Raw genomic sequence first — 26,500 nt, forward strand, 5'->3', positions numbered from 1 at the left:
GAATATTAGAAAATGTTTAGTGCTAAAGAGAAAAACAAATATTGTATATTAACACATGTTAACACTGGATCTGGAAAAATGGTACTGCTGCTGCTGCTGCTAAGTCGCTTCAGTCGTGTCTGACTCTGTGTGACCCCATCGACAGCAGCCCATTAGGCTCCCCCGTCCCTGGGATTCTCCAGGCAAGAACACTGGAGTGGGTTGTCATTTCCTTCTCCAATGCAGAAAAGTGAAAAGTGAAAGGGAAGTCGCTCAGTCGTGTCCGACTCTTCGGGACCCCATGGACTGCAGCCCACCAGGCTTCTCTGTCCATGGGATTTTCCAGGCAAGAGTGCTGGAGTGTGGTGCCATTGCCTTCTCCGGGAAAAATGGTACAGAGGAACCTATTTCCAGAGCAGGAATAGACAGGCAGACGAAGAGAAGGGATGGCTGGGCACGGGGGTGGGGGTGGGATGAATTGGGAGATTGGAACTGACATGTATACACCCCCATGTGTAAAACGGATAGTGGGAAGCTGCTGTATAGCACAGGGAGCTGAGCTCAGTGGTCTGTGGGGACCCAGACAGGTAGGACGGGGGCCAGGGGTGGGAAGGAGCTCCGAGAGGGGGATCCATGTGTTTGTACAGCTGATTCACGTGGTTGCACGGCAGAAACTAACACAACATTGTAAAGTAACTATACCCCAACTTAAAAAATTAAAAAAACAGAAGAAACAAAGGGGGATTAGGAGCACGAGAAGGTCGTAGCAGACCTTGGTAAGGAGCTGGTGTTATGTGAGCAAAAATGAGGAGGAGGCAGGGCACTGGACATCTTCCAAGATGTGCACTTTTGGGGAGAGGCGGGTCTGCGTGTTCACACATGGATCCGACAGGATGCAGTGTCGGTCGAGGAACCAGAATAGGAAGAGCTGAGGCCATCAGGACAGCAGAGGCTGGGTTATTAGGATCCCGACCCTGGTTTTTACTCCGTAGAAGATGGAGAACCAGTGTTCACCTAACTGGATTGACTGTGTAGAAAAGTATTCCTTGGACTTAACTTCTGTATCCCTTATCATTCGGAATAAGTGACAGATAAAACTCTCTTGTTTTAAATGGCTTCTATTCTGGAGGAAAAGACACTGGGAGAAATTTGTAGAACCCAGCGACCTTTTGCTATAAAGACGGGGCCATAGATTTTTGTTATCTGTCTATGTAGAAAATATAATAAAAAAATCTCTGAAGAGGAAATAAGCCTCTGGAATGGAGACTATTCAAATAGGGACTTCTGTTGTGTGTTTTTCTAAACACACCTCTTCAAAGGCATGTTCTAATTTGATGCTTAAGTAGACCACTGATTTCCATTGCGTCTCACCGAAGGAAAGTGCTTTGAATTAGTGTTGCCTTTCAACTCTCTCTATGTAACAGGTCTGACCTCCAAATTAAAAGGCCATGTGTTGGATCTTATCATAATTCAACATTGAGAATATGGTGGATCACATCAGAGCTGGAGCTGAAAAACCATGGTGTCAACAGATGTTGGCGCCAATTAGAACCATGCACACAGGCTAGTGGCAACATCATGGGTTCTCACCCTCAGCTTCCTGCATCCTCAGTGTTGCCCAGAACACTTAGCCAGGACAGCGTACTCAACTAATACAGCAGAGGGACTGTGCGGAAAACTCCAGACACTCTTCAGAAGTAAGAGGGAAAGTGGTTAAAAAAAATAGGCAAAAACAAAAAAATCCAAAGCCTTGCTAAGCTTCTCTCACTTTCTCAGATGCTCTCCTTGACTTTGAACAGTCAAGATTCTGCCTTCTTAGCCAAGCTATCCAGACTCAACACCTATGCCTTAATCAGGGCTTCACTAATGACCAGTATTTAATCAGTCCTTTCCAGCCCTCTCATGGCAATCTTGGCATGGTCCAGCTGCTGTTGACTCTAACCCATAGGTTAGACTTCTGCCTCCTTGGGTCTCCTTGGGCTGCCACGTGGCTTGTTCCTTCACCTCCTCTGGGTCCCTGGGCTAACGCAGGGAAACCCACCTCTCTAATGTTCCCTGCCCCCAAATCTCCACCTTTGATTTCTTTACACTATTTTACTCTTCTTTGTAATACAGAGCAAATCTGTCACAGCAGTGATGATGGAAACTAGATAAAAATCACTCCCAGAATGGATTATACATTTGTTTGCTCACTGATTGTCTCTTTTACTAGGATGTAAGCTTCTGCAGGGCAGGAATTCTTTTTTTTTTTTCAATTTGTTTAATTGGAGGATGATTGCTTTATGGTGTGGTGTTGCTCTTTCCTATGTGAATTCGCTGTAAGTATATGTACATCCCCTCCCTCTTGAACCTCCATCTCACCCACCCCATCCTACCCCTGTAGGTCATCACAGAGCAGCAAGCTGAACTCCCTCTGCTATAAAGCAACCTTCTACTAGCTGTCTCTTTTACACATGGTCCAAAGAGTCACAGCTATGATTTTCCAGTAGTCATGCACAGATGTGAGAGTGGGACCATAAGGAAAGCTGAGCACCGAAGAACTGATGCTTTTGAACTGTGGTATAGGAGAAGACTCTTGCGAGTCCCTTGGACTGCAAGGAGATCCAACCAGTCCATCCTAAAGGAAATTAGTCCTGAATATTCATTGGAAGGACTGATGCTGAAACTCCAGTACTTTGGCCACCTAATGTGAAGAGCCGACTCACTGAAAAAGACCTTGATGCTGGGAGAGATTGAAGGTGAAAGGAGAAGAGGGGGACAGAGGATGAGACAGCATCACTGACTCAACGGACACGAATTTGAGCAAATTTCGGGAGATAGTGAAGGACAGAAGAGCTTGGCATGATGCAGTCTATGGAGTCACAAGGAGCTGGAGGAGACTTAGCGATTCAACAACAATAGGTGTATATATGTCAATGCAACTTTCTGAACTCGCCCCCCACCCCGGCCTTTCCCCGCTGTGTGCCCTGGTCTGTTCTCTATGTCTGCATCTCCATTCCTAGTGCAGAGATTCTGTCTTGTTTCCCTGCTACTTCTTCTCCCTAGAGCAGGAACTGACAAATCATAAATACTTGATAAATATTGATATTTATTGAGTCAGTTAATAAATAAATGAGTGACCTAGAAAAGAAATTCCTGGGAAAGTCTTATGAAGCCTTTGATAGAAAAATTCACCTAGAAACAAAATTTTCTTTCCTAGTATGTTAACCCTGGAATGACAGACACTGGGTCTAGATTTTAGGATACTTGGAAATTAGCAAAATATTTAAAGTTAATGATGTGACTCATTCCCATAAAATGCTTTAAATGTCTTTAATTTCAGTCAAATGCAAATGATATTTCCCTTTTGCATTACACTATCTAAACAAAAGGACTTCTCTGGTGGCTCAGCAGCAGATAATTGACCTGCCAATGAAGGAGACACAGGTTTGAAGCCAGGTCAGGAAGATCCCTTGGAGAAGGAAACAGCAGCCTACTCCAGTCTTCTTGTTTGGGAAATCACATGGACAGAGGAGCCTGGTGGGTTACAGTCCATGGAGTCACAAAGAGTCAGACACAACTCAGGGACTAGACCACAAAACAATCTAACAAAGGTATATGTATTGTAGGATGTCTGGACTTTTCTACAGTTCAGTCAGTCAGTTCAGTCACTCAGTCATGTCAGACTCTTTGTGACCCTGTGAACTGCAGCACATCAGGCTTCCCTGTCCATCACCAACTCCTGGAGTTGCTAAACCTCATGTCCGTTGCGTCGGTGATACCATCCAACCCTCTCATCCTCTGTCATCCCCTTCTCCTCCTGCCTTCAATCTTTCCCAGCAACAGGGTCTTTTCAAATGAGTCAGTTCTTTGCATCAGGTAGCCAAAATATTGTACAGTTAGTGGTCACTTTTCTGTACCTGGCCATTTAATTTGCTGGCTAAATTTCCTGATTCCTTCTAGTATGAAGTCTTAAGGAGATACGACAGTGTGACAGAAGGAACCAAGTGCTGGAATTGTCTAAGCAATCATTAAAGATATTTTACCAATCAAGCTTTCCAAATCCAAAGTGTTAGAACTTACATCTTGAGTCAGAGTTTCAAGAGATTTCCCCCTGCTGATCCTTTGGCTGTTTGATCCGTGTCTTAATGACCTAAAACAATTACAACCAACTGATCAATACATCTTGAGACCAAATGTGGATTCTTAAGCAATGATATTATAAAAAAAAATAATCCCTGATAGCATCATGCATGTTTACTATTTCTTTTTAGAGCAAAAGCTTTAGGTCTAACCACCTGCCTTTGATCCCATCAAACAAAATTCAGAATTTTCCCTTCTGATCTTAAAAGTGAGAGTGTGATCATCAACAAGGAAGAGGTTTTTGAAATATTTTTTGATTGTTTGAATCTGACTGTGAGTTTCATGACTATTGTCGTCAACAAACAGAACTCAGTTCTTCACCCGCGCCTGCCTCCTGACCAGGGTTATGCACAGGAGACGCTTCCCCTAGAACTCTGGTCCTTGGTTTCTCTGCAGCCTCGTCTCCCTGTTATTTACCTGCGCTCTTGGCGGATGTGGTGTTGCACACTAAGAATGGACCTCTCCTTCGCCGGCTGCCCCTCAAATGATCCGCTCAGCATGCGCTGTCGAGTGCAAGCTCTAGAGAAAAAAAAGGAGCCCAGATAAATGCCTGATTCATACACTTGGGATGAATAATGCATAACTGCTCATTACCCTTCTTATTTTTAAGGAAACACCAATGATAAGACAAAATACGGCACACGACACATCGTCAGAAAGGTAAATGAGCTTTAGGTTCTGTGTCAAGAGCACTTTCAAAACAGAATGGTCATACCCACAAGAAAGTGCTGAAAAAGAAACAGACCCCCCAGCCCCCTCCACCAAGTAGGAGAGCCTCTATTGAGATTCTATAAGCAGTAGGGCCAGCCTTCCCCTGGGTACCCTGGATGTTGGTTTTCAATTTAGACAGGGAGGTTTCTAATGAAAGCCCTTAGGGAAAGACTTGTCCAACCCAGGTTCCTGGGCTGATGGAATATATGTTTCGAGGAGATTTGCAGAATGCTAGGAAAAGAAGAAAGTGAAAAGTTAGAGGTAGAAAAGTAATGGAAAGGACAGGTAATTAAAACTGGAATAAATACCTAGAGAAACGTCAGCTTTAAAGCCCGTGGCTTATAGGGGACCACTTTCTTTGCAGTCACAAAACTCTGAAGGCTTTTAAAAACATGTTCTCTTTAAACCATAACCAGGCCTGTGTTAACTTCAGATTTGCTAATGAGTGAAGACAATTGGGGGATAACTCCTGTGAGGTAATGATTCCGAGAGAAAACATTGCTTCTCCAGGAAGCTCTGTCCAACTGGAAAAGACGGGAAGTCCCTTGACATAGTAGTAGAGTGGAAAAAAAATAATTCCAGGGTGAAGAGACCTGGTTCCAAGGTGACACTGTCATTAATGAGTTGAGGGACCTTTGCACTTAATTTCATCACCCCAGAAGCGAGGAAAAGACCTTGATGTTGAAGAAAACTCATAGACTTAAAATGCAGTGATTTTGTAACAGGCAAATCTTATGACACCACAGGTATTCAAACCAGAACCCATGGACTTCTGGCACTGCTTTCCAGAACACGGTCCGATTTATGGTTCCTAAAGTGCATTTCCAGAGAGGCTTTGAATCACATCATTACCGTCCATCTTGGAGTTAAGATCTTTGAGAAAAAGACCTATATCTATTCAGCATACCTAAAACAGCATTTTTTATGATACCATGTATATTTTCAAGTACTTAAAAAACACTTTTGATGCCAGTGAAGATCATTGTGATGAATACCTATGAAAGCAATACACATGTAATGAATGTAAATGCATTACAGGAAATAAGGCCCCCAAATCACTCTTCTCAGCTTAATCAATTACATAGGCCACTTTGAGATAGAATTAAAATTTTATTGAACAGCAAAGAAATATAGAGACGATGCTTATTTCTGGGTTTCCCAGGTGGTACCGGTGGTAAAGAACCCATCTGCCAGTGCAGGAGACATAAAGGACTTGGGTTCGATCCCTGGGTTGGGAAGATCCCCTGGAGGAGGGCATGGCAACCCACTCCAGTATTCTTTCCTGGAGAATCCCATGGACAGAGGAGCCTGGCGGGCTACAGTCCGTGGGGTTGCAAACAGTCAGACATGACTGAAACAACTTAGCACACACATGTGGTTATTTCCAGGACTGGAATGAGGTCAAGAGGAAGATGCATTTGTAAGTTCAGCTGAGTTGACAAAGGTATAGGATGATTTCATATTATGTATATTAAGAATTATTTTTTTGGACAAAGGCCTGAAAATCATGATGGCATTCTGAAAAATATCTACTTGGAGAACGGTGTTATTCCGGCATATACAGAACCCTGTCATTTGTATAAACCGTCAAGACTTAACCTTCAACCACTTTCTTAGTTAACTTTTATTTTTCATCCCAAGACTCTCCTCTAAAGTGGCTGAGACCTATAGGTCTTAAATATGCAACACATACAACTTGATTATAAAACACCCTTCTGCGTTGAGTGTCCTTGATGTCTGAAATACGTAGAATGTAACTGGCTGTAAGACGCCTGTGATTAAAAAAAAGAAAACTGCTGGTACCTGCCCAGTAGCCCAGTCTGAAGATGCCTGGGCACCCTTGCTGGAGAAGAGTCAGGACCACAGCAGAGACGCCCTCTTCTGACTGAACAGGACAGGCAGGTCTCCATGGAGACAATCCCTCCCCCCAGGACATCTCCTCCTCCATCCCATCCAACAGCTGGGGAGAAAGCTACTCCCCTTTTCCTCTCTGGCTGATGACCAGCTCTCTCTTTCCTGCTGGATCTAGAGAATTCAGAAAAGAATACTCAGAAGGCTGGCGTTTCAGCCGTGCATGTGACATGCAGCTTTGCAGTCCATGGTGAATCTTCCGTTTCTCTGGGATTCACTCATCCAGGGTGGGGGTCACGGGGCTGGTTTTTAGCTCTATCCAGCAATCAGAAAACCTGTGCTTAAGCAGACTAAGATGGAGACTTAAATGTAACATATGAAACCATTTGCTTTAACATTTGCCAAACCTGATCCTACCACTTCCTTCTATGTTATAAACACTGTTAGCCGGAAGAATTTTAAACTAGATACTGATGGGAAAAAAAAAGAAGAGAATGCTCTGTAACTCTGGATCAGTTAAAACATGTAACAAGGGACTTCAGAGCATCAGCCTCTGTGGTTTCCGGTTGCTGGGCGAAAGGCCTCTGCCAGTCTTCTTGCTCTCTGAGCACAGGCTGTTGACGTTCCTCCTCCTTCCCCGGGCCTACAAGGTGCCCACAAGATCCAAGGAGAGTGAAATCAGGCAGATGGGGCCCTTGTGTCTTCGCAATAATGGTCCCCTTTGGCATTTCAGGCCATCATCCACCAGCCTCACACCCCAGCATCCCACCCCCACCTCTAGTCCCAAGACGAAGCTCAACAGCCTCCACCTCCATCCAGCAATCAGTCCTTTCGTGGAGTCTTTTCTTAGACCAAATGTTCTGAAATCTCGTTCTTTCCCTTGAGGAGGTCCAGCATCTTTTGAACTAGGAAACTCCAGAGAGAAAGTCTAGGGTTTCTTTACTGAAAACTGAGGGCCATATTCATGGCAAATTCAGTTCAGTTCTGTTGCTCAGTCATGTCCGACTCTTTGTGACCCCATGGATGCAGCACGCCAGGCTTCCCTGTCCATCACCAACTTCCAGAGCCTGCTCAAACTCATGTTCAATGAGTCAGTGACGCCATCCAACCATCTGTCGCCCCCTTTTCCTCCTGCCTTCATTCTTTCCCAGCCTTCATTTCTCCTGCCTTAATTCTTTCCCAGGATCAGGGTCTTTTCCAATGAGTCAGTTTTTTTCGTCAGGTGGCCAAAGTAAATTGGGTGAAGACAAATTTTTTTGGACTTCCCAGGTGGCACAGCGGTAAAGAATCTGCCTGATAATGCAAGAGATGCAGGAGACATGGGTCCGATCCCTGGATAAGGAAGATCTCCAGGAGAAGGAACTGGCAACCCAGTCCATTATTCTTGCCTGGAAAATCCCATGGGCAGACAAAGCATGCTTGTCTCAGCCCCAGTGGTCACTGTCTGCCCATGGGCCCCATGAGGGCAGTTACAGTCACAACTACTGAGCCTTCATTCTAGAGCCTGTGAGCTGCAACTACTGAACTCTGTGCCCTAGAGCCTGTGCTTTGAAACAAGAGAAGCCACTCCAGTGAGAAGCCTGCAAACCACAGTGAAGAGTAGCCTGCTCGCTGCAACTAGAGAAAGCCCGTACAGCAAGAAGACCCAGCTCAGTCAAAAACAAGTAAATAAAAAGGATATAAAAGAAGAAAATACATGGGGAAAATCTTATACTGAGTTGGCCAAAAACTTCATTTGAATTTTTCCACAAAACGGAATGAACTTTTTGGACAACCCAATACAAGGTGACCAGATGCCCAAACTGGGTTCCCTATGCATGATGCAAGAAACTCAGAGAGGAGGCTATGGATCTGGGGGAGAGGGGGGCTGCTGGAAGCAAGGGCGTGGGGAAGGATGCCCTGAGAACACCTGGGCTTTGAGGTCGGTGCAGCAAAGATGCAGCATTAGGATGTTTCTGCATAAATACAACAGCTTCACGCATAAGCCAATGTCACCATCTTTGATACACGTAAAATATTTTGTTAGTCAAGAAAACAATAAGCTTGGTAGAAAAGTCACTGCCGTCTGGCACAATCAGCTGCTACTAAGAGGTTACAGAGTTTCTAATGCAATGGGCCAAGGTTCACCCAAAAGTATGGTAAAAGATTGCTTTACTGTCTTTAAAAATAAATATAATTTTATTATGTGCAAGCGTGGACTGTCACCCAAACTATGAACTACCAAATTGAGTTTTGACATGAGTGTCATATAATTACAAACTCTGATATACATGGGTTCTGATAAGTAACATCAAGTGAGAAATAAACATTTCACCGAGGGGAAAGTACGAAAGGATGATGTTCCATGTTCCTGTAGCCATGTTATTAACCAAGCTTGTTTAATGCTTACGTCATTCGGTCATTTAATGCTTACGGCATTAGTTACTTCTCTTACTAGACTGTGCATTTTTCACAGCCCATTTTATCACTCAAACTCATATTTCTAGAAGCAAAGTTCCTGGCACGTGAAGGGACTGACGGAAGACAGGGGGATGTAGGGGTGTACAGAGAGTAGTGATGAGTATGTGTGTGCGTGTGTGCACACGTGTGTGTAGTGGGGCATGCAGGACCTAGAACTTGCTAGTCTCAGGTTCAGAGTAGCAAATCCACCCAGCAGTACAGAGGGGCTTCAAAGTTCTGCCTTTGCCTGGAGACGTAACGGAGAAGATGATTTGCAAAAACACACAGTTTGGAATCAAACACTTCTGACCTCAGCTTTTACGAGCTACAGGACCTCAGGCAAGGGATGTGTCTTCTCTGAGCCTCGGTGCCATAAGCGTAAAATGTGGGGACGAAAATACTGACTTCATAGGGAGTGGGAAGGACCAAGCAGGGTTATGAACATGCAAGTGCTTTGGGAACGCTGATGCTCGATTTAAATTTCAGTTTCCGTTAGCCACTCTTCTGTCTTGTCCTAAGCCACAGTTGATGCTGAAACTTAGAGGGTGGAGGTAGAGGACAGGAAGTCTGATGGACATCTGCGTTGGACGGTAAGTCTTTTCTGTTCTGACTGTGAACGGAGATGTACTCTCTGGACCAGCGTTGCAGCCTCTTAACTGGTCTCCACAAACGTATTATTATCCCAGGCAAAGTGATGTCTGAAGTGACCATCCGTGGTGTGACGGTGGTCCCCTCCCCCTGGTGATACGGGGCAGGACCCTGTGGCCCTCCCCGCTGCCCATCCTCCACCTGTCTGTTGTCTGCGGAAAAACCTTAGCCAAGGAAGAAGGTTAATCAGAGAAGTGAGAACACACAGAAACAAAGGAAAACAGTCCAAGGAGACCAAATGGGAATAGTCATTAAGCAGAGTCAAGGACCCTTAGTTCCTTCTCAATGGCTGTAGATAATATTCTGAGCCATGTCCTGTGAGTTGTCTTACAGATACTGAAACCCCCGCCAGGTGGAGAAGTGAACGACAGGATGACCTGACTGTAGCCGTGATGTGAGTGCCTGTGTTCTCAGTTGCTAAGTCGTGTCCAAAAGCTGCCACAGTTCTGAGAACTGGCCTCAAGAAATGCAAACAAACCGACCCTAGAACTGAAGATTAACTACTTAAACCAATCAACATGACGCTGCTCAGACCACCGATGACCAATTTCAAGATGCCTGTCAGGGCTAACCGTGCTGTCGCTGTATAGAGCCCCCTCCCTCTCTCTATAGAAGCTCGTGCCCCCTGACTGTTGGGGTTGGGGAGGAGTCAGCCTTTGGACAGAATCCACACCCACCCCCTACCCAGCTGCTGGCATCCAAAATGAAACAAACTTTCCTTTCCACCAACCTGCCCTCTATATTACCCTCCCAGGTGGCTCAGTGATAAAGAACCCGTCTGCCAGTTCAGAGACTCAGGAGACGCAGGTTTGATCCCTGAGTTGGGAAGATTCCCTGGAGAAGATGGCAATCCACTCCAGTATTCTTCCTGGGCAAGTCCAAAGTGAGACACGACTGAGCACACACGCACGCCCTCTGTACTGGCTTTTGAGTGGGAGCAGCCAGACTGCACTGTTGGTTACGCTGGTTTCCCTGCCCTTGTGTAGCCCCTTGAGTGTAGGCAGGACTTAAGAGACTTGCTTTTAACGAACAGAAGGCAGAAGGAATGGAAGAGGTCACCAGACACTGTGGTTCCACCTTCTGCAGTCTCTCACTTGCTAGAGGAAGAAGGCGGCATGCTGGGAGCTGCTCTAAGGAGAGACCCCCTTCCTAAGACATGGGGGTCTTCCATCAACAGCCCAGGAGGCACACAAGCTTCTTAACAACTGTGCAAGCGAGCTAGGAAGGGGATGCTTCCCATTCCCCTCAAAACGCCTGCAGCTTTGTGAGAGACCCAGAGCCAGAGACCCCAAAGCCATGCCTACCTTTTTTATTTTTATTTATTTTTCATTGAAGGATGATTGCTTTACTATACTGTATTGGTTTCAAGAGGAAGGAGACACACGTATACCTGTGGCTGACTCATGCTGATACATGGCAGAAAGCAACACATGCCCAGCTTCTTGACCAAAGTTGTGAGTTCATCCACGTGCTGTTTAAATCCCTAATTGTGGAGTAGTTTGCAACACAGCAATAGGTAATGAATACCGTTATCATCACTGCCTTAAAATCCTCAACATCCTATTGCTCCTCAGAAAAAGATGAAGACCCAAAGCTCAGCTTGACTTGCAAGGTCCTGAAGGGTCTGCCTCTGACAGCCCCTCCAGGTCCCATCTCCCACCGGCAGGGACCTTGCTTCCACATCGCTCTCCGTGGTCCTGCCGATCCTCACAGGTGCCGGGCTCCAAAGAGCTCCAAGACACCCCGGCTGGTCACTGATGACTCCACCTTGTACACAGTAGGTGCTCAACAAACATTTGTTAAATGAACGAACCTTGACATCTGCAAAGATCAAATATTTTCATTTCTTTTTTGATCCTTTTATGCTCACGAAGCATGGAAATAATCACAAACAAAACAGCATGTGCTTGAACTGTGCTTTTGAAAGGGGACGTTAAATAATCTTAATTTGATCTCAAGTTAGAATACTACTAACTTTTTATTTATTTTTTATTCATTTACTTTTACTTTTTTTTTATTCATTGGGCTTCCTTGGTAGCTGAGACGGTAAAGCATCTGCCTGCAATGCAGGAGACCCGGGTTTGATTCCTGGGTTGGGAAGATCTCCTGGAGAAGGAAATGGCAACCCACTGCAGTACTCTTGCCTGGAAAATCCCATGGATGGAGAAGCCTCATAGTCTACAGTCCATGGGGTCGCAAAGAGTTGGACATGACTGAGTGACTTCACTTTCACTTGAACACTACACCACTCAAGAAACACGCTGCATGTCTATGATAGAGGAGACCCTGAGACGGGAATAAAAAATCAGACAGTGTTCCTTGCAAGTAGAAAGCTTATAAATCTTTATCTGTATTCTATGAGAAAGTTATTAAGAGAAACTTGCAAACCATCACTGGGAACAAGGTCACCGTATACCGTGTCTTACAGCAATCTACGGCCAAACCAAAATAGTAAATAAGGGAGGAATTTGAGACTGTTACTCTTTTACCAACAAGAAATAAGATGCATCCGTTGTTAAAGTTACTCAGGAAAAAACCTAGTCCGAAGGAAAAGTACTCGAAGATTCAATTCTATTTTGCTGCTTTACATTTTTCATAAGGATTTAGATGCCTTCTGGTCTCGTGGAAGGAAGACAATGCTCAGGTGTTGAAGACACACACTGATCTCCAGGGACAGTCTGGCTCATCTGGGCGGAGGGGAGACCCTAAGAGTTGTGACGTGAAGGTCTTCAATATCTTTCCTTTATCCCTTCATAATGGCAAGTCCTTGAAGCCTGGGTTCTTAGAAACTCCATTATGTGGGCTTAAAATTAAAAACAAAACAAAACACTTGGTCAGCTTGCCTGGCTTCTGGAACGGGAAGGCACAAGGCTTCAAGGGTCTGGTGAAAAATAATGAAGCCTTTTGTCTTGTCTGAGTGAGGAAATTCTCTATTATGCAGGCATCTGTAATCCCTTTATCCCTGCTCCCTGGAGGAGAAGGACAGTGGGGCATGCTCCTTCTCCCAGCTGGGGTTAACGTTCCGCCCTCTCTACCTTTGAAAGTAAAACAAGACTAGGACCCCTGATGATGACTCAAACGTGGGAATATTCTTCAGCAAATACGCACTCCCAGTTGCAAAAATATTACCCCTGGTTTCTTGCCAAGCCTTTGAAAAAAAAATATGAAAGACTGACTTTTTCCCCCCCTTCTCTGCCTTGCCTTTGTGTTGTGGAATTTCAATTACCCCTTATATGACAGCCATATATTTATATAAAATCTTCTATGGAGGTCGAGGGGAGAGAATCGTGTCTTAAGAAATTGTCTCTATTTTTCTTGACATGTCTCCATCTAAAATATTTTAAGACTGGCCCAAAGATGATGTTTCTAAGAGAGATCTTGGGGCTTTATTAGCCTTTAAACACCACGAGTTGTTTATAGAAACAGTAGCAGGGGGTCCTTGGTTTCTTTCCTAGCTGTCTCCACATCTTCTTTCTTAATGTTCCCGGACACGGGATGGGCAAAGTCTGTACGTTCGATAATGAAAGACAGAGGCCTGTGAGTCTTCAAATTACTTTCATACATTATAGAGAAGTTAAATTACATGATATTAAGTGTCCAGTATTAAATGTCATTACCATCTAAAGGCATGGTAATATGACTTCACAGAACGTTGAATTTGAGGGTCCCCCTGTAAAGTATTATCAGATGTGGTTAATGTAAGATAGTCACATCAAGAGACTTATTGGAAAAGACCCCGATGGTGGGAAAGATTGAGGGCAGGAGGAGAAGGGGGCGGCAGAGGATGAGATGGTTGGATGGCATCACTGACTCAGTGGAGATGAGTTTGAACAAACTCTGGGAGACATTGGAGGACATCGCAAGGAAGCCTGGCGTGCTGCAGTCCATGGGGTCGCAAGCAGGAGGACATGACTGAGTGGCTGAACAACATCAAGAGAGAACAGAGAGACAGTCCTTCAGGGGTAATGACGTAAAACCATGGCTTCAGAACCTGGGAAGAGAACAGGTGAGCGCTTCCTGGGAAGGACTCTCACCTGCCTCCACAATGCTAAAGCTAACGGTGAGTTCCTCGCTCCTGGCCTCTGGCAATGAGAGAAGAGCTGCGTTTGTTTATAGGTTTATAGTTTATATCGTACTGAAGATCCAGCTCCTTCGTGAGTCAGCCCAGGCCTGAGAACGGCTCTTCAATAGCCACAGAGAATCAGTTCCTTCCGATCTTGTGTTTTTCAAGAAAATGTTTTCATACGTAGACATGTAAATACACCGACAACCAGACCTCACTGTTTTAGATCGAAAAACGAAAGAAGCCTTAAGTCTTATCGTACACAGGTACCATACGTGAGAAGGCAAATGACCTCTTGAGAAATCCATGGCTTTAGTGCATCTATGGAAATTCAGCAAATAAAATATCTGAAACCCTGTACCATTCACTGTGTGGTGAACCTTGCTGAGGATTCCGAAAAATGCCAACTGCTATGCAAAGGCTGAGCTTTTTAATACCAAAAACGAAATCTGCCAAATGCTGCATAAACCATTCAAACTGATTTTTCTAGAGATATGTATCTTCCTCTAGTACTTACTGCTTTACCCATCAATGATAAAACAGTAAAAGAAAAACCTAGTCAAAATATCTTCCCACATCGGTTAGGTAAAATTTCATAGTAGCTCTCCTAATCCATAGTATTAATACAATCACTTTGGGGGCTTATCTGAAAGTAATCTACAAATCATATACTATGTCAATGAAATATATTTTGATTACTACAAATCAGGTACTACCTAGAAAAGTAGAATATATTATTTTACTATGTAAGGTGATGGATGTTACCTAGACTCCTTTGTGGTGATCATTTCATAGGATATACAAACCTCCTAGAATCACTATGCTGTACACCTGAAACTAATACATATGTTAATTATATCTCAATAAAACATTTTTCAAAGTTCAAGGAAAGGGGAGAAGGCAATGGCACCCTACTCCAGTACTCTTGCCTGGAAACCCCCTTGGACGGAGGAGCCTGGTAGGCTGCAGTCCATGGGGTCGCGAAGAGTCGGACACGGCTGAGCGACTTCACTTTCACTTCTCACTTTCACGCATTGGAGAAGGAAATGGCAACCCGCTCCAGTGTTCTTGCCTGGAGAATCCCAGGGACGGGGGAGCCTGGTGGGCTGCCGTCTATGGGGTCGCACAGAGTCGGACACGACTGAAGCGACTTAGCAGCAGCAGCAGCAGCAAGCAAAGAAAGTTTAGTTGGTAAAAGCAAACAAAACAAGAATATATTGTTTCAATTAAGTTATATTTTGCCTCCTTGAAATTTTCACTATTTTGTGTTTTATTCAAATGTAAGCACCCATGGATTCTTTTTTTAAAAATTAACTAATTATTTTTTCTGGCTGCACCATATGGTATGCAGAAATTCCCCCACCAGGGATTGAACCCAAGCCCCTGAAGTGGAAGCATGGAGTCTTAACTACTGGACTACCAGGGAAGTCTCCCACATATCTTATTGCCTTAGTTTATTGTTCTCTGAATACAGCTAATTTCTACCCATTTACTTAGTCTCTATATCTCCAAATGGTCTTCCAACCAGTCTATAAGTTTTTTAAGTACCAGGAAAATCTTCGTAAGGAAAGCCAACAGTTAGGCAGACTTAACAAAATCACAGATAAATATTTACAATAGTATTTAATATTTACATGAAATATTTGATTACTGTGTAATGGCAATACTAATAGAGTCATACTAAAAATCTATGTATTTCTAAACATAGTCAATATATTAATACATCTATTTAATAAATCAGATAGTAATAATTTAATTTAATTAATAAAAGGTACATTATTGCCCCATACTCTCTTTCCTTAAAACTTCAGGTTATTCTTGCTAATGATGGTTATAAACATTTGCCGTGGTGTCGGCAGGCTGACCAGTCTCAGCCCACTTCCTCTCGTCTGCGGGGTCCTCCTGGTGCACCACAGCCCCCAGGGGCTGAAGCAGGTTTCATTGAGCTCTGGCAAGTCTGGCCCCGGGTTCTGGGACATGCACGGTCCTCGCATCCTCTCGGGGATGCTGTGCATGCCCTGTGAGCCGTGCCCAGGGCACGGAGCTGCACAGAACTCCCGTGACCTTACCCAGAAGTTGCTGAACTCCTGGGCTAATAGATGAAACAATAATTTGAAAAGGAGAATGTGTTCCATGGGAAAAAGCCGAGGGGATAAGAAATCGTGCTCTGCATTGCAAAGCGCTCTTAGACTCCCTGAGAATCTTCTCAGAGAACTGGCAGCTCCAGTCTAGACAAGACAAGGCAGAGTAGGATGAAGAGGCTCTTTGTCCTCTCCTCAAACTCCCCTGCTCTCACAGCTAGTGAAATGCATAAGGACAGGTGGACTTTGGAGGGAATCTTTGATATTTAATTTGAATTTCTTCCTCTAGAAAGTTCTATGTTCTCCTCCATGGTTCAAAATCAGGTTTGCCACCCCTTCCAGGGGAATAAGACTTAGATGCTTACATCCTAGGGAAGAGTCCAGATGTCAGTTCATCTCCCTTGGGGAGAGAGAGCTGGGAGAATAAGGCCCTCAGAGATGCCAGCGGATCAAAAGAAATACCTCACTGAGCCCACGGCCCAGGAAGGACCTACCCCAGCTAAGCCCTCAACCATCCTGAAGTTATGGAGCGCCAATGCTATGTGCACATGGAAGGTTCCAGGCAGGAATTACAACCCCTGCAGAAGAGGATGCCATGCGTGTCCCAGCCCCAGTGGTCCCTGGTCTGCCCATGGTGCCCATGTTGGCAGTCACACCTTCTGTTCAGCTGCTCCCTTGCCCTGGGCACCAGCCCCTCTGAACCAACGATCTCAATTAAATCCTGCTCACCGTCACTGTTCCGGCTGCCAAGCCCATCAGGCTCCACTTTACCAACACCTGCGGCCACCCCCAAACCTCTCTGTGGGATGCTGCTCTCTACCTGTTTGACTAGGCTTCTTGCCAATGCCTCTGTAGGTTCTGAGACAGGACTATTTTATTTCCTGGCCCATCCAAGCAGAATGGAGACTTTCACAGCCTCCCTTTAGGCATTTACAAAGATCACAGTTCTCCATGTCCAGGAGTTTCCATCGGCTATTGGGGATGCTAACCTGGGCTGAGAAATCTGTTGTTAGTTCACAACTATACCCGACAATAAGCATCCAGCAAATGAATTAAACAAATGATCTGATGATACCCTGAAGATGTTAGCCAGTCTAGCAAAGCTTGGTGGTGGCAGTGGTTTGGTCACTAAGTCATGTATGACTCTTGCGACCCCGTGGACTGTGGCCTGCCAGGCTCCTCTGTCCATAGGATTTCCCAGGCAAGAATACAGGAGTAGGTTGCCATTCCCTTCTCCAGAGGATCTTCCTGACCCAGGGATTGAACCCAGATCTCCTGCACTGCAGGTGGATTCTCTACCGACTGAGCCACCAGGGAAGTTTCTCAAATGAGCTGCAGCAGTACACTGCTTCTAGCTGGGTAAGCAAGGACTTTGGGATCAACCCGGAAAAAGAGTACACTGATGTGTCAAAAGCATTTTATGCTCCTCAGATCTGGCCTCTGCTGGACAACAGCGGACATTCTGCAGCAAGCCCTGGAGGATCAGCTTTGAAAGGTAGCTGTCAGTTGCTTGTCCCTCAGGGGCAACCGTGGGTCTCCCCTAACTTATTCCCAATAATGGAAAATCAACTGCAGATACCAACCTGTGTAACCCTCTCCTGTAAGTCAGGGGCTATAAATTTACAGACCTCATTTAAGAGAGAGAAAACAGAGGTGCAGAGACATAAGCAACTTGCCCAACGTCAGACATCCAGAAGGCATGGAGCCAGGATTCTCACTTATTTGGGCTACAGGGTTGCTGAGTAAGTACTTGATACACATGCCCTGGTAATCCTATGGGGTCAAAATGCAGAGGGTGCAGGTTCGATCCCTGGTCAGGGAACTTAGACCCCATATGCTGTGTGGTGTGGCCAAAAGATTGAAAAAAAAATGTGTGTATATATATATATATATTTATACACACACACACACACACATAGAGAGAGAGAGAGAGATACTACTCAGTTTTGGTATATTGTTTTGTTATATTAAAATGTCCATGTCTTCAGTGTAGGAACAATTTAAGGAATAAACTTTGAAAAAAGTGATGAGAAAAACTGACCCAGTAAGTCATTAAATATATTTAGTTTCTAAACAGTAAGTAGCATTCAATTATATTTTAAACATATTAATTCAGTGTATGGAAAAGACAATTATATCATAGATCCAAATATCACATTACAAAAATCATACCAGACTGAGCACTCAGAGAGGTTATAAGATTCCGTCCCTAGCTAAAGAGATACTGATGGTGAACTGCAAAAGGATGGAACTTTCTGAAATAATGGAACGTGTTTAATTATTTTATTCTGACATTTCTTGATGCATTCAGCCTCACAGGAATGATAATGCGTTTTTGCTCAATTTCAGGGCTCAAATTAGAGAAATCTCAGGAGAGGGGGCGATGCTTTTGAAAGCTCACTGCTTGGTGTTTTGATTTCATCTGATGTGGTATAAAGGTCACTGCCTTTTGAAGAAAGCTTTCTCTAGTGGAGCTGAACAGTGTAGCCAAAGTCAAAACAAGACTGAATTTAATAGCAACCTTGGATTTTATAATTTAGGGCCATCTTCTTTCTCACAAGACTCTCCAGGTAAGCCTGGCCCATTAGTGCCAAGTGAAACAGCTGCATTTAAGCTTTTGACAGTGTTCTCAAGTTCTGTTAAAATGCCCTACTTTTGTTTCTCATCGAAGTGTTTCTATACATACCCAGAATTTCATTTCAATTTTCAAAGCACACATTAATTTCAAAAAAAATAATAAGTAGAAAAATACAACTGAAAGATGATTATATTATGTAGAATTATATTCAGATTATAATATGTAGAAATCACTGGTGACCCCACCACTGATTCAACACTCTAGCCTCTCTCTGAAAGTCTTTTTTCTTTGTGGACTAGAATTTCCTGTTCATAGGGAGGTATACAGCATGTTCTTTGCTAGAATAACTCAGATCCTGTTTCAAACAGAAGATGGATATTTGAAAATGTGGGTCCCCTGAGAAGTGAGAACCCTGGTAATTCCACAGCTTCAATATCAGTACTAAGAACCAAGACCCCTCCATTAATAGGACTTGAATATTCATTCCAGGAAAATGAATGTCCAGGAATTTAAGGCCATAACAAGTAAGTAATTTCATTGTTAGCTTCAAGAACTTTCCGAAAATCCACTCATCTGAACTACAGACTAAAGGACTGTTTTCTGTCTCTAGAAAACAGGTCATCCACTGGACACACTGGTCCAGACTGGTTCTCACTGGTTCTCATTAAGACTCAGGCCGAGACCCTGCCTAGCTGGGTCCACCAACCCTAAACATTTTAAGAATGCTGTTACTCAAAATCAGTTATATTTATTTTTGAAAGGTAATACATGAAAATGAAGGTGTTAGTTGCTCAGTTGTGTCCAACTCTTTGTGACCCCATGGACTGCAGCCCGTCAGGCTCCTCTGTCCATGGAAATCCCCAGGCAAGAATACCGGAGTGGGTAGCCATTCCCTTCTCCAAGGGGAGCTTCCTGACCCAGGGGATTTGAGCTCAGGTCTCCTGCATCCCAGGCAGATTCTTTACCATCTGAGCCACCAGGGAGGTTAAGAATTCAAGACAAAGAATAGAATAGATTTCTGCAGCAAAGATGGCAGCTCAGAGTCACCATTTATTTTCCCTCTTCTCAAAATCACTCCCAAATCAAGAAGGTAAGTGAAATAACAGAAATACAAACTCCATCTCAATAGCTGATGACTGAACTGTTGAGCCATAGAGAGTGGAAAGGGCATTAAAGGCAGTGGACACCTAAACATGTGTTACCTATTCTTCATTCCCGACCCGGAGTGTTGCCCTCCTCCAAATAGTAATGGAGTAATAGTATTTGTTCCCTGTATATCCTGAAGAGTACTAAACTCTTTTTTTTTTTTTTTAATTGAGGTGTACCTGATGCATAGAGCTTCCCTGGTGGCTCAGTGGTAAAGAACCCACCTGCCAATGCAGAAGACTTGGGTTTGACTTGGCAACCCACTCCAGTATTCTTGCCTGGGAAATCCCATGGACAGAGGACCTGGCAGGCTACAGTCCATGGGATCAAAAAGAGTTGGACATGACTTAGCGACTAAAACAACAACTAATGTAAAACATTATATTAGTTTCGGGGTACAACATAATGATTCAATACTTGTACACACTGCAAAATGATCTAGACCCTTATATCAAGAATTTTGCCTAATCTCAACCAGACTTCCCCACTAAAAACACTGAAACCTAAGCCCAAAAACTTATGAATATTCACCCTTGACCTACCCCTTCTGAGTCATTATTAAGACTGCTGAACTGGGCGTTTTCCTCATAGTAAATATTACATTTCACTTGGCTTCATCAGCCGATTACTCAGATAACCTTTTTGGGCAGTCTATACCTCAAAGGCAGATGAGAAAACAGGGGTCAGATAAGCGAGTTGCTCAAAATTATAGAGTCCCCTAACACTAAGTCCAGTATCCTGTGTACAGACTTTGGGCAGCCCAAAGATCACCTTCTCCAGACTTTAAACAGGGAACTAAGATCTCATATGCCCAGCAATGTGGCCCCCAAACTCCACTATTCTTAATAATGCAGGTGGAGTGGAAGAGAAACAGACTCCTTCTCTTTAGCACCATTTAGAGAGAGCTTCCTTGGAGAAGGCAAGGAAAAATGCCACCCCACTCCAGCGCTCTTGCCTGGAAAATCCCATGGATGGAGGAACCTAGTAGGCTGCAGTCCATGGGGTCGCTAAAAGTCAGACACGACTGAGCGACTTCACTTTCACTTTTCACTTTCATGCACTGGAGAAGGAAATGGCAACCCACTCCAGTGTTCTTGCCTGGAGAATCCCAGGGACGGGGGAGCCTGGTGGGCTGCTGTCTATGGGGTTGCACAGAGTCGGACACGACTGAAGCGACGTAGCGGCAGCAGCAGAGAGAGCTTCCTTTTATGGACTGATCTGTTCCCTGGTCAGCCACTCCACCTCCAGTGTTTAGGTACACACGCATGTGTGCTTAGTTGCTCAGTCGTGTCCGACTCTGCGACCCCACGGGCTGTAGCCCCCCAGGCTCCTCTGTCTATGGAATTTCCCAGCAAGAACACTGGACTGGGTTGCCACTTCCTCCTCCAGGGGATCTTCCCCACCCAGGGATTGAATCTGTATCTCCTGCATTGGCAGGCAGATTCTTTACCACTGAGCCACCTGGGAAGCCCATTTCTTACACACATCTGTGTAATACACACACCAATAAATTATATTCCAGTGCTTATGCATTTTTATAGTGATCATGCTACTTTATAACATGGTCTTGGAAAATATGCTTAAGTAGCTCACTCAATTTTCTTTCCTGATACTTTAAGGCAGATTTCAATTAAAATTACATGTTTGTATAAGTATTCTAAAATGGATATGCTGTTGATTCTTACAGATTTTAAATATACATTGATTTTAAATAAATTAATAAATTACAATCACTTTATTTGTGGTATTAATTCTTTTAAATTTATTAACATTGATATATAATTATAAAATTTTTAAAAATTCATATTCTTCTTAATTATCTCTTTACCCCCAACTTGACTACACTTCAGAAATAACTGACCATATTTATCTATTTAATATTTTAGATTCAAGCATCTATAATATTTAGGTTCAAGCTTCTATGAACCCACCTGACAGAATATCTAGTTTTATGAATTATGATCTAATTTTGTGATTTGTGTTCATATATGGAGAAGGCAATGGCACCCCACTCCAGTACTCTTGCCTGGAAAATCCATGGACGGAGGAGCCTGGTAGGCTGCAGTCCATGGGGTCGCTAAGAGTCAGACACGACTGAGCGACTTCCCTTTCCCTTTCCCTTTTCACTTTCATGCATTGGAGAAGGAGATGGCAACCCACTCCAGTGTTCTTGCCTGGAGAATCCCAGGGACGGGGGAGCCTGGTGGGCTGCCGTCTATGGGGTCGCACAGAGTCGGACACGACTGAAGCGACGTAGCAGCAGCAGCAGCAGCAGCACATGAGTAAAATAGAGAGGCAGCTACAGTTTCTTTAGATCATAACCTTGTTCCCAGAGCTGATAAGTAACAACAACGGCAGAAGTCTGCCACTCATTTCACTTTGGGCAGAGTTCTTCTCGAATGACAAAGAATACAAATTTTGGGTTTTGTGACTCAAATTAAAAATACAGAAAGCTTTCCCGTTTACCATTTTCCCCTTAAATTGTGATTTGTCCTTTAGACATCACAAAAGACATAATACTTGTAAGGAGAAGTTATTTCCATCTTTCTGCCATTGTCCGTACTTAAAATTTATGTTTAAATGCATGAAAGAGAAAATGACCAATTGAGTTAGTAAAATATTACTTTTTCAAGACATTAGTGATGTGTTTAACATTATTTCTAAGCATACAGTTACTCAAACCTACTTTCTAGCAGGAAGTATATATGAATACTCAGAAAATTATTCATTATTTTAAAGAAACAGCTTTTTTTTTGTTGTTTCATATAACCCTACTTGTGTTTAATTGTGTATCAATGTTAAATGGTGTTACCTTAAGATTTTCGTGACTGCAGTCTCCTTTTCTAGAAGATTCCTTGCCCTGATGCTGAAGACAGACTTGCGAAGCTGTAAAATTATGAGTGTGACTTTAGTTTCAGAATGTAAAGGGGAAACATACCAAAAGATCATTACATACACGAAACAGCTACACTATTAAAACATTAGGCATGAATGTTTTCACTAAAGCATCCTCATATGATTGATTCTATCATTTAATTTTAATTTCTACTCCTACTTTATTTGAATATAACTGCAAACAAGCTTTTTCAGCCACATGTCACAGCTATGGGGGCAACACACTGGCTGTGCTCATTGGTAATAAAATGTCCCTACATCTGGCTTCCCCGATAGTTCTGTGATAAAGAAACCCTCTGAAATGCAGGAGATGCGGGTTTGATCCCCGTGTCAGGAAGATCCCCTCAAGGAGGAAGGGGCAACTCACTTCAGTATGCTTGCCTGGAAAACTCTATAGACAGAGGAGCCCAGTGGGCTACAGCCACAGGATCTCAAGGAATCAGACATGACTGAGCACTCCTTCCAACCACACAGGCTTTTCAGTTTTCAAAGAATTCAAGGTTGCAATGACTACCGAACCCCTATCGCCATCTTTCAGTAAAATATCCCCTAATATTTCAGTAAAATGTTCCGGGCCTGTGACCCAATCCTAATCTGAATGATGAGTTTAGGAGTTTTTTTTTTTTTGCCTACAGACATGAAGACAAAAATGAGATGAACTTTAAAGGTTTCTTCCTTGTTGCAATGATGAAATTATTGCAGGGGGAAGGATGAGAAAAACAATCCTGGAGGTTGGCTACAAACTTGAAGACGCACTCCCCAAACTCAGCTTCCTAGTTGCAGAAGGTGATTGGTGGCACGTATAGAGGAGCCAGAGAGGGTGGGAAAGGGGCAGAGGCAGAGGACAGAAGCACAGCAGCCTGGAAAGATTCAGGACCAGGAAGGGTAGTGCAGACCACGGACAGTGCTCAGACAAAGCCCTATTCATTTTGATCAACAGATTAGATTTACTGAGTCCTTAGTATGATTTTAGTGACTACTGGAGATAAAGAGTTCCTTAGAATCTGAGGTCTTGCTTACCAGGCTCCAAAAGCCCAGTTATACAGTAAGTCTTCTATATACAAATGAGTTCTGTTCTGAGAGTGTGTTTATAAGTCCAATTTGTTCATAAGTCCAACAAATTTGGACTATGTCCAAAGTCAAAGCTGTGGTTTTTCCAGTAGTCATGTATGCATGTGAGAGTTGGACCATAAAGAAGGCTGAGCACCAAAGAATTGATGCTTTTGAACAGTGGTGTTGGAGAAGACTCTTGAGAGTCCCTTGGATTGCAAGGAGACCAAACCAGTCAATCCTAAAGGAAATCAGTCCTGCATATTCATTGGAAGGACTGATGCTGAGGCTGAAGCTCCAATCCTTTGGCCACCTGATGCAAGGATTCAACTCATTGGAAAAGACCCTGATTCTGAGAAAGATTGAAGGCAGGAGGAGAAGGGAGTGACAGAGGATAAAGTGGCTGAATGGCATTACTGACTCAGTGGACATGAGTTTGAGCAAGCTCTGGGAGATGGTAAAGGACAGGGAGGCCGGGCGTGCTGCAATCCATGGGGTCACCAAGAGTTATACACGACTGAGCGACTGAACAACAATCAACAAAGTTAGCTGAGGCCCCCCTCTAACACAATCGGCTGTATTGTACCGTACTGTAATAGGTTTATAATACATTTCACACAAATACTACATAAAAAACAAACAAGCACAAAAAATAAAGAGAACACTTTTAATCTTTACAGTATAGTACCATGAAATGTGGGGCTTCCCCAATAGCTCAGTGCTTAAGAATCTGCCTGCAATGCAAGAGATCCAGGTTTGATCCCTGGGTTGGGAAGATCCCCTGGAGGAGGGCATGGCAACCCACTCCAGTCTTCTTGCTTGCACAATCCCATGGACAGAGGAGCCTGGTGGGCTATAGTTCACGGGGTCTCAAAGAGTCAGACACGAGTGACGCTACTGAGCGTGCACACACACACACACCTTGAAAAGCACAGTAGTGCGGTGCACCAGCTGGCATACGGGACTGGCATCGAGTGAACAGGCAAGAAATAAGATGCTGCACCACTGTGCTCTACATAGTCTTGACAGCAAGGCACAGAAAAGCGCAGTCACTTGTAAAGGATGCACACGCCGACAATGTCCACCAGACCCGTGAGCTAACGTGCGTGACTGGGTATGGGAACACACGTTCACATCTTTGAAAGTTTGCAACTTGAAGGTTTGTATGTAGGGGAGTAACTGAAGAGAAGGCTGTGACACATGAGATTATCAGAAAAAAGCAGGACACAGTAGTTACTAAAGTGTTAGGTGATATGCAGGAAGGACGTAGGAAAGATGAGAAGGGGTGGTAAGGTTCTGGGTGGGGGAGAGCCAGGCGTGTCTGAAATAGTTAGCAAAGACTCGACTGAAGAAGTAGAAGTCGTACTAGGCCTGGAGGCTGGTTGAGATTTCTACAGGCAAAGGAGGCAGTGGGTAAAGGACTCAAGTTGGAAATGTGTGCACAGGGCAGATTAATTTGGTGCAAACTATCCGCTTAAGTGCTGAGTCAGGTGGTCCTTCCAGCAAGGCGAGTGGAGGAAATACTATAAGGCACCATGTGTTCCAAACAAAGTTGAGGGAAGACGATCAAGCAGGAGACTGAACAACTCTGTATTCAGAGAAAGACAGACCACCCAGGGTCTGCTGAACAGAAGATGAGTAACTTGAGGTGCAAAGTCACAGGGCCCCAGGCTGCGGACAAACCCAGAAACAGATGCGGTCATGTCAACCCACACGGCCACATGGCCAGAGCTGGGAAGAGCTGGTCATCCCAGCACAAGTGACAACCTGCAGGACGTCACCATAAGCAACAGGACTTTCCTACATCACGGCAGGCCCGTCATGAAGGCCGTCATGAAGGCCCGTCATGAACACACCGGCAATTTCTCTCATGTAAGGAGAGCCAGTATACTCATCTGTTCTCAATAATGAAAAATGGAGCTGGTTTCATTATTCACTAGAACTCTTGGGAGAATAAATTAACGTATAGACAAGGAAACAAGAATGGAAGTCATTTTGTTGAAAAGTTACATTTTCAGGGTAACACACAAAAGCCCGCTTGCCGTGATCAAATCATAAAGCTTTCTTACATTTTATCCCCTCGACTGACAAGTGACTTTGGGCATTGATTTAACAGCACATCTCCTTAGGAACATTGAGTGGAGTCCCTTTGAAGACAGCAGACTCAGTGAAAGGTGTTCACACAGTCATGAAAGGGCCCAGGCCGTGGCTGTGTCTTTCCCTTAGTGTAAGATGATGGCCTGAACGCAATCACCCAGCTACAGGCCCTGTATCAGGGCAGCTGACACTTAACACAGTGCTCTTCATGTTGGGAGACACCTTCGCAGAAACTGGGGACAGTACCTGTTCTATTGTTTATAAAATTATTTCTGCACTGCCTGTAATTTCTAAAGAAAAGTGAGAGTGCTAGTCACTCAGTCGTGTCCCACTTTGTGACCCCATAGACTGTAGCCCGCCAGGCTCCTCGTCCATGGGATTCTCCAGGCAAGCATACTGGAGTGGGTTGCCACTTCCTTCTCCAGGGGATCTTCCCAACCCAGGGGTCGAACCTTGGTCTCTGCATTGCAGGCAGATTCTTTACTCAGATTCTGAGTCACCAGGGAAGCCCAAAGGTTTCTAAATGATTTCTAAAGAGCCTCCAGATCTCCCTGTCCTACACTTGAACTGAACAAAACAGAATTTTTTTTTTTAATTGGAGTACAGTTGCTTTACAATGTTGTGTTAGTTTCTGCTGTACGGCAAAGTAAATCAGCTATACGTATACATATATCCCTTCCTCCTTGGATTTCTTTCCCATTTAGGTCACCACAGGGCACTGTGCTGTACAGTAGGTCCTTATTACTTATCTATTCTATACATAAAAGTGTCAGAATACATTTGTAATTCATACCAAGGAGTCGCTGAGAACTGATTTTATAACTAACATCAGAATAAACT

General features: G+C 44.0%; 1 protein-coding gene across 3 annotated transcripts in view; it reads right to left on the reverse strand.

The window, feature by feature from the left end:
• The window catches only part of NALCN (sodium leak channel, non-selective), a 314,747-nt gene that overhangs the window by 50,689 nt on the left and 237,558 nt on the right, over positions 1-26,500 (reverse strand). For all 3 annotated transcript variants that reach the window (XM_070800447.1, XM_070800448.1, XM_070800446.1), the window contains 3 exons: positions 22,431-22,504; positions 4,519-4,620; positions 4,042-4,111 (listed from right to left, as the gene is read on the reverse strand). In XM_070800447.1, the coding sequence (XP_070656548.1) occupies positions 4,042-4,111; positions 4,519-4,620; positions 22,431-22,504 (246 nt within the window). The remainder of the gene's footprint in view (positions 1-4,041; positions 4,112-4,518; positions 4,621-22,430; positions 22,505-26,500) is intronic.

The sequence above is a fragment of the Bos indicus genome, chromosome 12 (genome assembly GCF_029378745.1).
Source record: "Bos indicus isolate NIAB-ARS_2022 breed Sahiwal x Tharparkar chromosome 12, NIAB-ARS_B.indTharparkar_mat_pri_1.0, whole genome shotgun sequence".
NCBI classification, from domain to species: Eukaryota; Metazoa; Chordata; class Mammalia; order Artiodactyla; family Bovidae; genus Bos; species Bos indicus.